The sequence below is a fragment of the Ambystoma mexicanum genome, chromosome 10, assembly GCF_040938575.1.
Source record: "Ambystoma mexicanum isolate Mex_15411 chromosome 10, UKY_AmexF1_1, whole genome shotgun sequence".
NCBI lineage: Eukaryota > Metazoa > Chordata > Amphibia > Caudata > Ambystomatidae > Ambystoma > Ambystoma mexicanum.
The window spans coordinates 843,469,275-843,481,384 of record NC_090932.1 but is presented as its reverse complement, the minus strand read 5'-3'; the positions used below and the strand labels follow the sequence as shown (position 1 = coordinate 843,481,384).

The following is a 12,110-nucleotide window of genomic DNA, read 5'->3' as shown; positions in this document are numbered from 1 at the left end:
GTTTTTAAGCCGAACGCAAGCTCCAGGAAGATCCTCCGGACTTCCTCGAAGCAGGACTAACCAAGCCTGAGCAACCTCAACATAGTGCAGGACTCCAGAAGCAAGGAAAGTCCAGAAGGTGCCCAAGAACCGCAGTGGTGCTATTTGCGAGTAGCTGAAACCGTGAAGTGCTGCTGATCTGAATTGTGCTCATTGCTGCCTCCGACCTTCAAACCAAAGTGCAGGAGTCCCCAGACGTCCTCCCTCTTGTCCCCACGACTGCGGCCCAGGAACAACAAGATCTGCAGTACTACAACTGGAACAGAAGCCAGCTGGAACCTTTTCTTCAGACTCAAGGTACTGCGTAACTAGGGGTGCTTACCTCTTGTTGTGTGTAGCTTGTTTGCTCTCACTGGAGACTTTCATTGGCTGCCCATTGCAGGGTTGCTTGCATCTTTACTTTTCACAAGCCTCCTAGCTTGTGGCCCACCAGTGATTCTTTTACTAAAAAAAACTCTCTTGAACATTGTGAAAGACTTTTGTGCTATCTTCAAGAAGTGCCTCAGCTCCTGTAGACTTTGCTCAATTGACATTGGCTGTCCTGGCTCCCTGCAGACTCTTCCTACCTTCTGACCTTGTGTTTAACTGTCCCTCAAAAAGTCATACATACTATACTTGTATAGCTGGGGAAGAGTTAACCTTTATTTCATTGAGCGATTGTGAAGTACTTACCTGTTTGGAGAAACTTGTTACCCTTTTTTTCTTTCCCTAACTTTTTAACAGAAGTGAAGGAGTGTATTTTTGATATATATTTATGTGTTGCATATTGCCCTCTTCTAAAGAAGGCTTATTTTAAAACGGACTGTTAAATTAATAAATAATTATTTGTATCAAGAAACCTTGAATATAAGTATTATTTGCATACATGTCAATGTGAATCTCTGTTACAACCGTACAACTCACATTGACCCCTCTTGAGATGAGCCTGGCTGCTCAGTCACTCTACCAACTTGTTTAGTACAAGCCTATACCAAAGGTTGGGTTACCTATTGCCAGGAAGACAAGGCTGGCGTAGTTTCCCACAGGGTTACTTCATACAATCTTGCCTAACAGCACCAAATAATGGAACTCCCCGACACCTGATGCTCAGAAGCTCATCAAATGCAGGTCTACAAATAAAACCCACAGGATGTTTTCTACCTACGATTACTGGGCCCCCAGAAGGTAGGAAGCATTGCTTGAACCCAATGTGCACATAGCCATTTGACATGGTTGTTATAAGAGCCTTTCACTGTCAACAACATCTTCGTTTGGACTCCCTCACCTCTTGCATAAGGTGACCCTTTCCATAGTCACCCTGGCCAGGGAACTTGGTAGCCCATGACCTGAACTATGCAGAACAATCCCTGAAAATCAGTCAAGGGAGTGTCATTGCCCACCGTTCCTGCAAATATCTGGACCTGGAAATCATTCCATCATTGGACCTGAACATCATTCCAATACTGCACTCGTCTCCATTAGACAGATTAGAGGTATATCCTGATCGCATTGCTGAGTGGCTCCAACCTCTTCAGAGGAGAGATGGGATGAGTGTGTAGCCAGTAACAAGCTGCCAAGACCGCCCTAACTTGAGGCTATGCTGGGAGCATCGGCTCACGGAGGCTCAGACAATTTCCCATTGCATAACACTTTGGTATTGCAAAGAGAGCATCACATGTGTGCTGACATGGCCATCTCACTAAGCAAGTCCACTTGTGAAGATCTTGGACACCTTCATATGTGTTGACATACTTGAGGGCGGTGCACATCCAAGCCCTAGTAACGTCCAGAATGAACCCCTCAAACCAGATGCAAGGAGAAAAACATTTATTCTGTTGGTCCAACCCACTTGGAAAGACACAATGAGCTGGTGGCTGATGACCCTGCAGAGAGTGCTGATCAGCTGGTGTGGCCTCACGCATGGAAGATCTCTCTTGGCAGATGACCATGACGAATATTGTGGGGAAGACCTGCTTGCTAAAGCTGATAGGGGGGAACCCGTCTACCCACGAGAGACAACTCAAATCTAGGATTGAGACTTATCTGATATGCAAGACGTCCTGGGGAAGACCTCCTCAATGTGTGCATCCATCTAACTCATTCCAAGAAGCCAAGTTGGAGAGAGCCCTCTTGGATGAGCCAACATAGAAGATGAGCATGACCTGTGGTAGGATCCCGTTGCAAACGGACCACCATTTGAAAATGTTAACGTCTAAGACATCCCTTGGTTTAGTAGGACCAGAAAAGTTTCAGTGAACTCCAATGGAGAAGAACAAAGCAATAGTTGGCACAGGGGGCTGGAGTGAATGGGGACAGACGGTTCAAATTTTTGAGGGTAAGAAATAAAAAATGTCCCTCTCAAGCAAAACAGCTATAGTGCTGAGGCCAGGATAGCCTGGAGAACCACCCAAGGCAAATGGTGAGCTATCTGATGGTCGCCTACCTGACCTTGCTGATGGATGGTGTGGTCACCAAGGGGAAAGCTTCTGCATAAAAGGACAGTGATGCTGCACCTGGTGTAAGTTTGGTGAGGATCACAGTTTTGCAACATCAAATAGGTGATGGAGGACGAGAGACAGAGAGAGAGAAGTGTGGAGAGGGAGCAGCCTTTTTTAAGGCAAGGAGGGAGAGGACATACTGTATATGACAATGTAAATTATCTCAGAGAGACAGTTTCTTTTCAATCTACCTGAAGCACTCTGCCCCCCCCTTCCTCTATCCTGAAGATTAACTTCCTTGACAACATTTGTTTAATAGTTTAGGCCTTACTAGGTTCCTATTTTCTTCCAATTTATACACAGCCTCTGTTTTTTGCTAAGCATGCCTTTTTGTTGGGTGTTTGTGTCAATCTATTTCACAATATGTATTGCAGAAAACATCATATTAGTACATAATTTGAGGCCAAGGCTGAAATGATGTCCCTTTTTCTTGTCTGTCATTACAGGTAAAAGATGTGCCCATTGGAAAGTTGGATGCAACTCAGCAGTTCAAAAAAGACATTGATCTCAGTTTGATGAAGCATGACACAAGGAAAGAGAGGAGTAACAGTCCACTATTATCTAAGAACCTTTCTCCTCCTGGGATTGTTCAATCTTATAGTGTTGAGGTCAGTTGACAAGTAATTCAAGGCACCCCAATCAATGATGATTGCTTAAAAAATACTTCTGCCTCACAACACAGCATTTAGCATTAGAAAGGAGACCCATCTATTACTACATATCTTATGCCATTGCAGACATGTCTGGTTTGATTATGAGACTAAGCTCAGAGCGCACTGTTCCTTCTGCTTTTGTTGTAGAACAGGTGTCTACTTCAATGGGGCACAATGGCCCATAACACCCTGACCTATTAAGTCCATTTTACCATTTTAGACTGTCACAGCCCATGAATCAACAGATGGCTCAAGAATGATAAAACGATCATTATCTGCTTTTGTTTGTTCTTTCAAATGTGATTAGATTAGGTGTGACCTTGTTCACAGGGTGGGTGAGTTAGGAATAGTACAACCAACATATTGGTTGTTGCCTTGGATTTTCACCTTTTAGGGCTGTGCTCCCGAGTCCTTCCACCTCTCCCCTAGAATAGATATGCCTCTTCAGCAGATGAAACAGTCACTCCTAGCGTCACTGATATTTTATTGTCTGAATCTATCTCTTCCTTGGACACTTAAGTAGGTAGGTAGGTAGTCACACGTTGGACATTCTGTGCTCTCCTAGCAGGTACCCCCACCCGGTACGTTTAGGTCTTCCATCATGGACGTGGGTCTGGCATCAGGCAATAGAGTACTTTTAGCTTACCCCTTAAGATTTAGAAAATTAGTCTGATTTACTTCTGGCTAAGGTCTTCAGGTTTTATTTCTGGTTTAGCGTGGGCTCCCAGAGAAAATCCTCCTCCACCCATTTAGGTGAGCCTTTCTAATCCAGGCTGTAGTGGACTTCACCTGATGGCTTTCACCCAAGCTTTCTCCTTTCTCCTCGAGATGCTCTTCTCTGTCCTCTTGTCTTTTATCAGTTGCCTCTTTATCTCTCCCAGTCTGGGCTCATCCCTTGTCCTCTTCTTTCAGTATTTGGTTGGGCACCTCCTCCTCCTTTGTTTTCTTTGTCGTCTGTTGTTTCTCCAGACCCTCCTCTTCTCTCTTGGGCACCAGATGTTTCTACTCTTCCATCCCGTCTTCTGTACTTGAATGTTTTTCCTACTCCAGCTCAACTCCTACTTCTCTCCTCGGACCTCCATCCTCTTCTCTGTCTCCTCTTCCTCCTTTTTACTGCCTAGTTTTCTCCTATCCAACTCCTTGCCACTGAGCCACATTCTACTCTGCACTCTCCGACCTCTTGTGCTACTTTGCCTTCCGCCTCCTACCTCCCACACCTGCTATCTTATTCGCTCCCCTTTTATAATCTATCAGGTTTTTTGATTGGTGCATTAAGTGTGAGACAAAGGAGAGGTGCTACTTGATTGGTGCATTGGTTTTGCGGCAGTCCGCCTTGTGGTTCCACGCACCAATATTATTTCAGTGCTGGCTGTCATCTTGGCATTATTTGACATCACTCTGTCTACTACTTGGGTATTTGATGCTAGCAGCACTGCATACTCCTAAACTTCCACTGGGGTACATAGTTTAATTCCGCTTATGTGACAACAGCTTCCAGCAGGCTAAAGCAAGTAGGATCCACAGCTGCATCTGCAGACCTGTTTGTCACTCTATCTAATCCTGTGCTCATTGTCTATAACCTATGGGCCACAGGGCCCTGCTATCTTGGGGTTTGTGGTTGGGACACCCAAACTCCTCCAAACGTTTGTTGCCTGTATTCTAATCACATTGCTTGGGCCCTCAAAGGTCATGGTGCTTGATAGTAGCCTTGTACTCCCCATGGTTTTGTTCTGGAGAAAGTCATTTGACCTATGAAACAAGGAATACACTATGGAACTTGGGGATCCCCATATACCACCTCAGGGCCAGTATTGATGAGTGGGCCGGTTACCCTCGCCTTCAGGTCTCCCCAGGCTTCATTCGACGGCCTCACACATGTGTCCTTGTCACAGGCTAAAGTAAACTGCTAAGAGATTTCAGGGATGTTTCTTTAAAGAGTACCCTTAAAGGCTGTTAGGGGAGTGTACATCCTAGTATTGTTTTCCTATCTTCTCACCTCTTTCCTAAATTGGTACTGTTGCTATCTCTCCTTGGCAGTCATTATTTGATTGTGCTCGGCTAGCAGCTGGTGTTTCTACACAATTTCAGTGTCCTAGAATTGTATTGTAAAGTAGCACCATGCAGCATATCATAAGCCAAACTAGCCTCATCTTGCAGGGGCTGTTGCCCCCTCCATCTGTTTCATGAGGCTGAGTCCTACGCCCAGTGCTTGTTCCAACTGCCACACTGGACATTCTCGGTCTTGGCTCACTCTCCTGCTTGGTCCTGGTAGATTGTCATCAGGTTGCTGTGAGAGACCTCTCCTCCTAGCTGCCCCTATGCTCCCTTGACTGTGTATTCTGCATCTCTTCCTCTCTGTGCATTCCTCTCAGGGTTCTGCTCCAGTTTCTAGTGAGGCTGCAGAGCTCATCATTGGACTATGTGGATTCCTGTGTGCCTCATGAGTGATTTGGGCATAGCCTGCATAGACATCCTTAGCCTTTTTAGATATAATATTCATAGACAAGTGTTTTGAATGGATTGTGTCCTCCCATGTATTGCTCATCTTTTGATATTAGCTGCCAGCATCCGTTGCTTCAGAAAACATTTTTGTGGTGGGTAGTCCCCCTACTATTCCCATCGACGACTCTGTCGAAGGAAAAATCGTCCGATGAGTTGAGAGGTAACTCTCCTCGAAGGAAGAGATTGAAAAAGTGTTCTCGCTCCAGGAGCAGATCGCCTCATTCCTCGTCCTCTTTGAAAAAGGCAAAGAAAAGGCACTATAGGTTGCCTTCTTTGACTTCATCAGATTCCTCTCTGGGGAGACATATAACATGCCCAACCCCTCTACTCCCACCCATTGGGAAGAATTTAGGCATGAAATGTTAACATTTTCAATAAGGAGGCCCAGACCCCCTCAAAAGAGAAGGCAAGAAGTTATGCTCCTGTCGTGCCGTCAAAAGCCAACAAGGAAAGGGCTAAGGCTAAATCCTGCACGCCCTCAAGCCTGGGATGTCGGCCAGAGGCCCCTTGAGAACCCCTGAGGTCTCGACACAATGAGAAATTGTCAAAAAATCCATCGAGTCGGGGGTCAAGCACTTCGAGGGCTCCATCGAAGCCAAAATCAATGAAGAAACCGTTGAGAGCGTCGACGCCTTAGTGTCAAAGCCTTACACGCCTTTAGCAACTCAAGGTGAAAAATCCTACAAGCCATTAACAAAAAGGATTTTTTCAAGTCTTTATCCTCCATTTATGAGGAATACGAGCCTTCAGGATCACAACACTCTGCCATTTGGGTTGGAGTTTGGCACGCCCCAAAAAGCCTAATTTCAGAGGAGTCCAGATGAAAAGATGTATATCACAATCTCCAATCTGCTAATAGTGTGGACACATCACTGAAACTTGAGTTTGGCAAGCCAGGCCACGAACGACGAAGAGCAAGAGTCATTACACGCGGTCCACATGGACATTGAACAGGAGGGCGATGGCACAGCGCCTAGTTTTCCTGTCCTGCCATCTCAGCCGATGTACATCTATTTGGATATTTTGTCGACCCTGCAGACCTTGGTGTCAGAGATCCAGAGGAGGATGCATCCGGACCCGGTTCCGGTGGTCCCCAATCAGCCTCCAGCGAATAAGAGGAAGCATCATCCGATGCCCCCATTTCAACCTCCGCAACCACGGCGGGTCTCTTTTCCCCAGCAGACCCAGACATGGGTACAGGGATGGATACGACCACGACGACGGATGACAACAAGGATATCGTCGCAGCGGATGGCACGTATCCGCATTTGGATGCTCCCCACTGGATGATGTGGAATCATTCCACTCCATGATCTCCAGAGCCTCCAAGCTATTACCGCTAGTGCCTGAGGGAACCAGGAAGGAGTGCTTCTTGTACCATAGGTGCGAGGCCAAGAGGAAGACGGTCATGGTGGGACCCCTTTTGGACAACGTTTGGGAAGAGGGTCTGGCCCTCATGAAGAACCCTTGCATGGCTCCAGCCAAACAGGATAGGCTGAAGAAGTCTCAGGTGCCAGAATCTGCACCCAAGTGCCTGAGGGTGCAGCCATCACTGGATTTGGTTGTAACGGCGGCCGAGAGGAAACAGTCGGCCACCCAGTCCTCGTCATCTTCGGTCCCTCCAGACAGCGAGGGGAAGAGGATGGACGCCATGGGAAAGGTGGTAATTTACACTGTGGCATCCACTATTAAGGCAGCCAAGGCACTGGTGATCCTAGCCAGCTACGACAGGGAGTTGTGGTACAAGCTCGGGCCTTTCTGGAGTTCCTCCCTGACGATAAGAGGATGGAGGCAATTGCTCTCTTCCAGGAAGGGGAGGTAGCGTCTGATCAAGCCATCACAATGGGATTGGAAGTCTCAGACACAGGGTTTGGGCAAATGGGGAACAGTGTCTTCCTTCTTCGCCACTGCTGGATGAATGCCGCGATTTTCTGTCAGGAGGTTCAAGCAAAGGTGCTGGACATGCCCTTCGATGGGGAGTATTTATTTGGGAAGGTCATCGCCAGGCCATCAAAGTGGATACGGAGTTGGTCTGTTCCCTGGGCATTATCCAGCAGCAGCACTCTTCTTTTCCCTCCTACAGGGGAAAGTCGAGCAAATCTTCCAAAGGTTTCTCCACATTGCACCGTCAGCCTTCCAGAGCCTCAACTTGGGAAGCCTACAGAGGTCGTTCCCAGGCCTACGTTAGCAGAGGACAGCGTCACCGTCCCCAGCATGTCAGGACGCCAGTGCCGAAGCATGCCTGAACCAGCTGGGACATCGGGCACCCGCTCACCAGTAGGAGGCCGGCTGACAAAAGTTCATCAGCGAGTGGAAGATCACCACAGACAGATGGGTGCTAGATGCTCTCGCACAGGGACACACTCTGGAGTTTCAACGTGGGTGTCTGTGGATCCCTCCGGTTACCCGCCAGGAGCAGCACATCCCTCAGCTTCTGGAAGAGGTATGGGCCATGCTGCAAAAAGGGGCGATCAAGCTAGTTCCTTCAACGGCTCCGGAGTCTATTCCAGATATTTTCTGGTCAGAAAGAGGACAGGGGGCTGGAGGCCCATCCTAGACCTACGATGTCTGAACAAATGCCTAAAGTCCCAAAAGTTCAGGATGGTCACGTTGCAGCACGTGCTCGGCCAGCTGGAAAAAGGAGACTTCTTGATGTTGTTGGACCTGGAGGACGCCTACTTCCATGTCCCATTCACAAGAAACATTGGAAGTTTCTAGGTTTCGTAGTGCAGGGACAACAATACCAGTTCAAGGCTCTACCTTTTGGCTTGAAGTCGACACCCTCATAGTGTTCACAAAACACCTGGCACCGGTGGCGGCCCATCTACGTCTACAGGGCATACACGTATTACCTGTACCTGGACAACTGGCTGATTTGCACCCGCTCGCTGGAGCTCCGTCAGACACACAGAGGCGACTGTGCAGCTACTGACAGATCTGGGATTCTCCATTAACTATCCAAAGTCCTGCTTAACACCATTGCAGGATGCGCTGTTCCTAGGTGCCAGACTCAATACAGTGTCTTGCCTTGCATCACCCTCGGAGGAGAGGGTAGCAACCATTTAAGGAAAGGGGCAGTGACTGTCGTCTATGAAGACAGCCACAGTGCGGTCCATCAAGTCTTTACTGGGCATGATGTCCTGCATCTACCTCATCCAGCTCTGCAGGTTGCAAATGGGACCCTTTCAGGAGTTCCTGGACGCTCGCTGTACACAGGTGCTGGGAAGCTTCACGGACAAGATCTCTTAGAGTACCGTCGGGTGATAGGGTGGTGGGGCGTTCGCTCCAACATCGGCCAAGGTATAGGATTTCAAAACCCCCATACCAGGAGATGTTCACCAATGATGCCTCCCTGGAAGGATGGGGAGTGCACATCGGACGTCTGCACAGCAGGGGTCTGTGATGCCGGAGTAGAAGGATCTTCATATCAACATCCTGGAGCTGCGGGCAGTGTTCTGGGCCCTCGAGTCATTCCTACCGTCTCTGAAAGGCAAGGTGGTGAGGATCGTTACGCACAACACCACCAACATGTTCTACATCAGGAAGCAGGGTTGCACTCAATCCTCAGTGATCTCCAAGGAAGCGCAGGACTTGTGGTACTGGGCCATCGGACAGTGGATGTTGATCGTCCCTCTCCACCTGGCTGGAGTCGAGAAAACCATTGCAGACTCCCTCAGCAGGGAACTGCGCTCATGCCACGAGTGGGAGCTTTGTCAGGATCCGGTGGATCGCCTATTCATCAAACGGGGCAGGCCCTAAATAGATCTGTTTACGACAGTGGCAAACTCCAAGTGGCAGAAGTTTTCCTGCAGGTTCTGCCAGCCGAGTAGCCTGGGGTTGCGTTCTTCTTCCTGTGGCAAGGACTATTTCTGTACACGCGTCCTCCGTTCCCGCTCCTGCTATGAGTCGTCAACACACTCAGACAGTGTCCATGCAAGATGATACTCATCGCCCTGGCTTGGCCGAGACAGATTTGGTATCCGGACCTTCTCAGCCTGTCAGCGTCGCCTCCGGTCAAGCTGCCAGTGGTTTCGGATCTTCTCACCGGGGAAGGAGCCGCAATCCTGCATCACGACCCAGGATCGCTGAACCTGAGGGCTTTGCTCCTGCAACCCTAGAGTTTGGGGGATATAAGTGGCCTGCGGACTGCCGGAAGGTCTTTGCCAAAGCCACGGCTTCGTTGACCTTGAAGTGCTACGGTCACAAGTGGAAGCGTTTTGCTATGTGGTGCCGGTCACAGAAGATTACCCCTTTTGAGGGTCACGGCTCTACAGATCCTGCCGTACTTGCTATCCTTGGCCATGGCCGGACTGGCACACTCCTCCATTAAGGTACAGCTTGTGGCTATCTCCCGCTACACCAGGTCACCAGGAAGAGCTTCACTTTGGTCCCACCGACTCATCAAGGAGTTTCTCAAAAAACGTTCCAGATCTTTCCCGCCAGTGAAGGCTCCTGCCCCAGTGTGGGAACTCAATGTTGTACTGACAAGGGTCATGGGGGTGGGGGGCTCTTTGAGCCTCTGCATCAGGCCCCTCTCATTTCTCTCGTGGAAAACTGCTTTCCTTGTGGCCATCACCTCTGCCAGCAGGGTAGGTGAGATCCAGGCCTTATCCTGCAGGCAACCATACCTGACTTTCTATGGATCGAGGGTGGTGCTACGCACATACCCCTCTTTCATGCCGAAGGTTCAGTCGAAATTCCACCTCAACGAGCCTTTGGTGTTACCTATTTTTATCTGAAAACTTCGTCGCCGGCGGAAAGGGCTTTGCATTCGCTGGACTTTGCTCATGCCCTGAAGTTCTATTTGACACACACAGAGTTTTCGGAAGACTTCACAGCTGTTTTTGTACTTTGTTCCTGCAAACCATGGGAAGGCCTTGTCCAAGGCTTCCATTTCAAGATGGCTCTCTGGGTGCATCACGCACTGTCATCGGTTGGCTAACTGACCGCTGCCCGGCTGTCTGAGAGCCTACTCCACCAGAGCGATCGCTGTGACGACAGCGTTCCTGTCTGGTGTGCCCCTGCTCCACATCTTCAGGGCTGCTACGTGGAGGTCCACGCACACTTCACAAAATTCTACTGCATCGAAAGGGATTCCATGGTGGAGTCCAGAGTCGGCCAAGCAGTGCTACGCAACGAGTTTGCTTGAGGTGAGTCTATTCCATGGGTAAATGTTATTTCTTCTGTTGAGCCTTGCCATCTCCCGTGGTTGTGTAATGTTGTATTGCTATGTATTCGTTATTCATGAGCATGTGAATCCATGCCAGACCCCATGCTGAAGAAGGTTTAAGCTATTTAACTGTTACTATTGTTCTCCAGTATGGGTCTGGCATGGATTCACATGCGAATCTTCCCTCCGGCCCCTCTGCAGCTATTATTGGTCATACTGTCAGTTTACGTGCTTACCAAATCTGAAGAGGGCTGCCAGAGGAGGGGTTTGGGGAGAGGACTGTCATTGGATGGGGGCAGCATGACCCAGAGGACAGTGATTGGTTTACAGTTTGTAAGTGAAAGTGAAACTGTTTTTTCTTTTACAGAGGATTCCCAGCCTGACGACAGGGAATATTCATGAGCATGTGAATCCATGCCAGACCCATGTTGGAGAACTATAGTTATAGGTAAGTAACTTAAACCTTATTCCAACGGGCCTGGACATCTCCCCACCCCAAGGTTGGTACATTAGGTTAGCTGCAGTCAGGGCTAGTGTGAAGACACTCTTTAGATGTGGCTGTGGTATCAAATGCCCAGATTATCGGAGAGAAGTTAAAATAATACTGTACAATTCCAAGCCTCATACCTATACAGTCAAGAGAGGAGACCCCGCAGTTCAAGGAATCCTTGAGCGTGCCTTAACGGCACAGTGGCATGAAGTGAGACTGGACAACACACTGAGGGTACCTAAGCCTGGGCCGGCCAATCAAAATTTAACACCACTTCGCCAGACTGATTTGGATGATACCACCACATTCACTGATCTGGTGTTTCCACAAGGGAACAACCATGATCTTGCTGAAACATTTGCGAGAGCGATCTCTGAAGAGGTAGGCCTGAAGAAAAGTTGACCTTTCTTCTTCATTAAAAGGGGCTTGTACTGAGGGCATTTGGGGAGAGAGAGGGAACCTGTAGAACCCAACTAGTTATCCTTTGGAGTCACTGGAAAATAGTTATGGAGTTGGCCCATTCCCACTTAACAGCACAACATCAGGGGGATCAGGAACAACATAGACCAAGTCCTTAGCAGATTTTACTGGCCAGGTGTGTATGCCAATGTCAAGGCCTATGTCTCTGCATGTGAAATTTGGCAGAGGACATCCACCACCCCAGTACCCTGTGCTCCTTTACAACCTCTCCCAGCAGTGAATGGCCTTTTTCTTGGATAGCTATGGATATAGCAGGACCCCTTAAATCCTCCAATCTGGGTTACAAGTATATTCTTGTA

General features: G+C 48.5%; 1 protein-coding gene across 1 annotated transcript in view; it reads left to right on the top strand.

Moving 5' to 3' along the window:
• Positions 1–12,110, top strand: part of ZBBX (zinc finger B-box domain containing) — a 1,294,113-nt gene that overhangs the window by 504,784 nt on the left and 777,219 nt on the right. Inside the window, exon 9 of the mRNA XM_069618490.1 lies at positions 2,963–3,124. Coding sequence (XP_069474591.1) covers positions 2,963–3,124 — 162 coding nt within the window. The remainder of the gene's footprint in view (positions 1–2,962; positions 3,125–12,110) is intronic.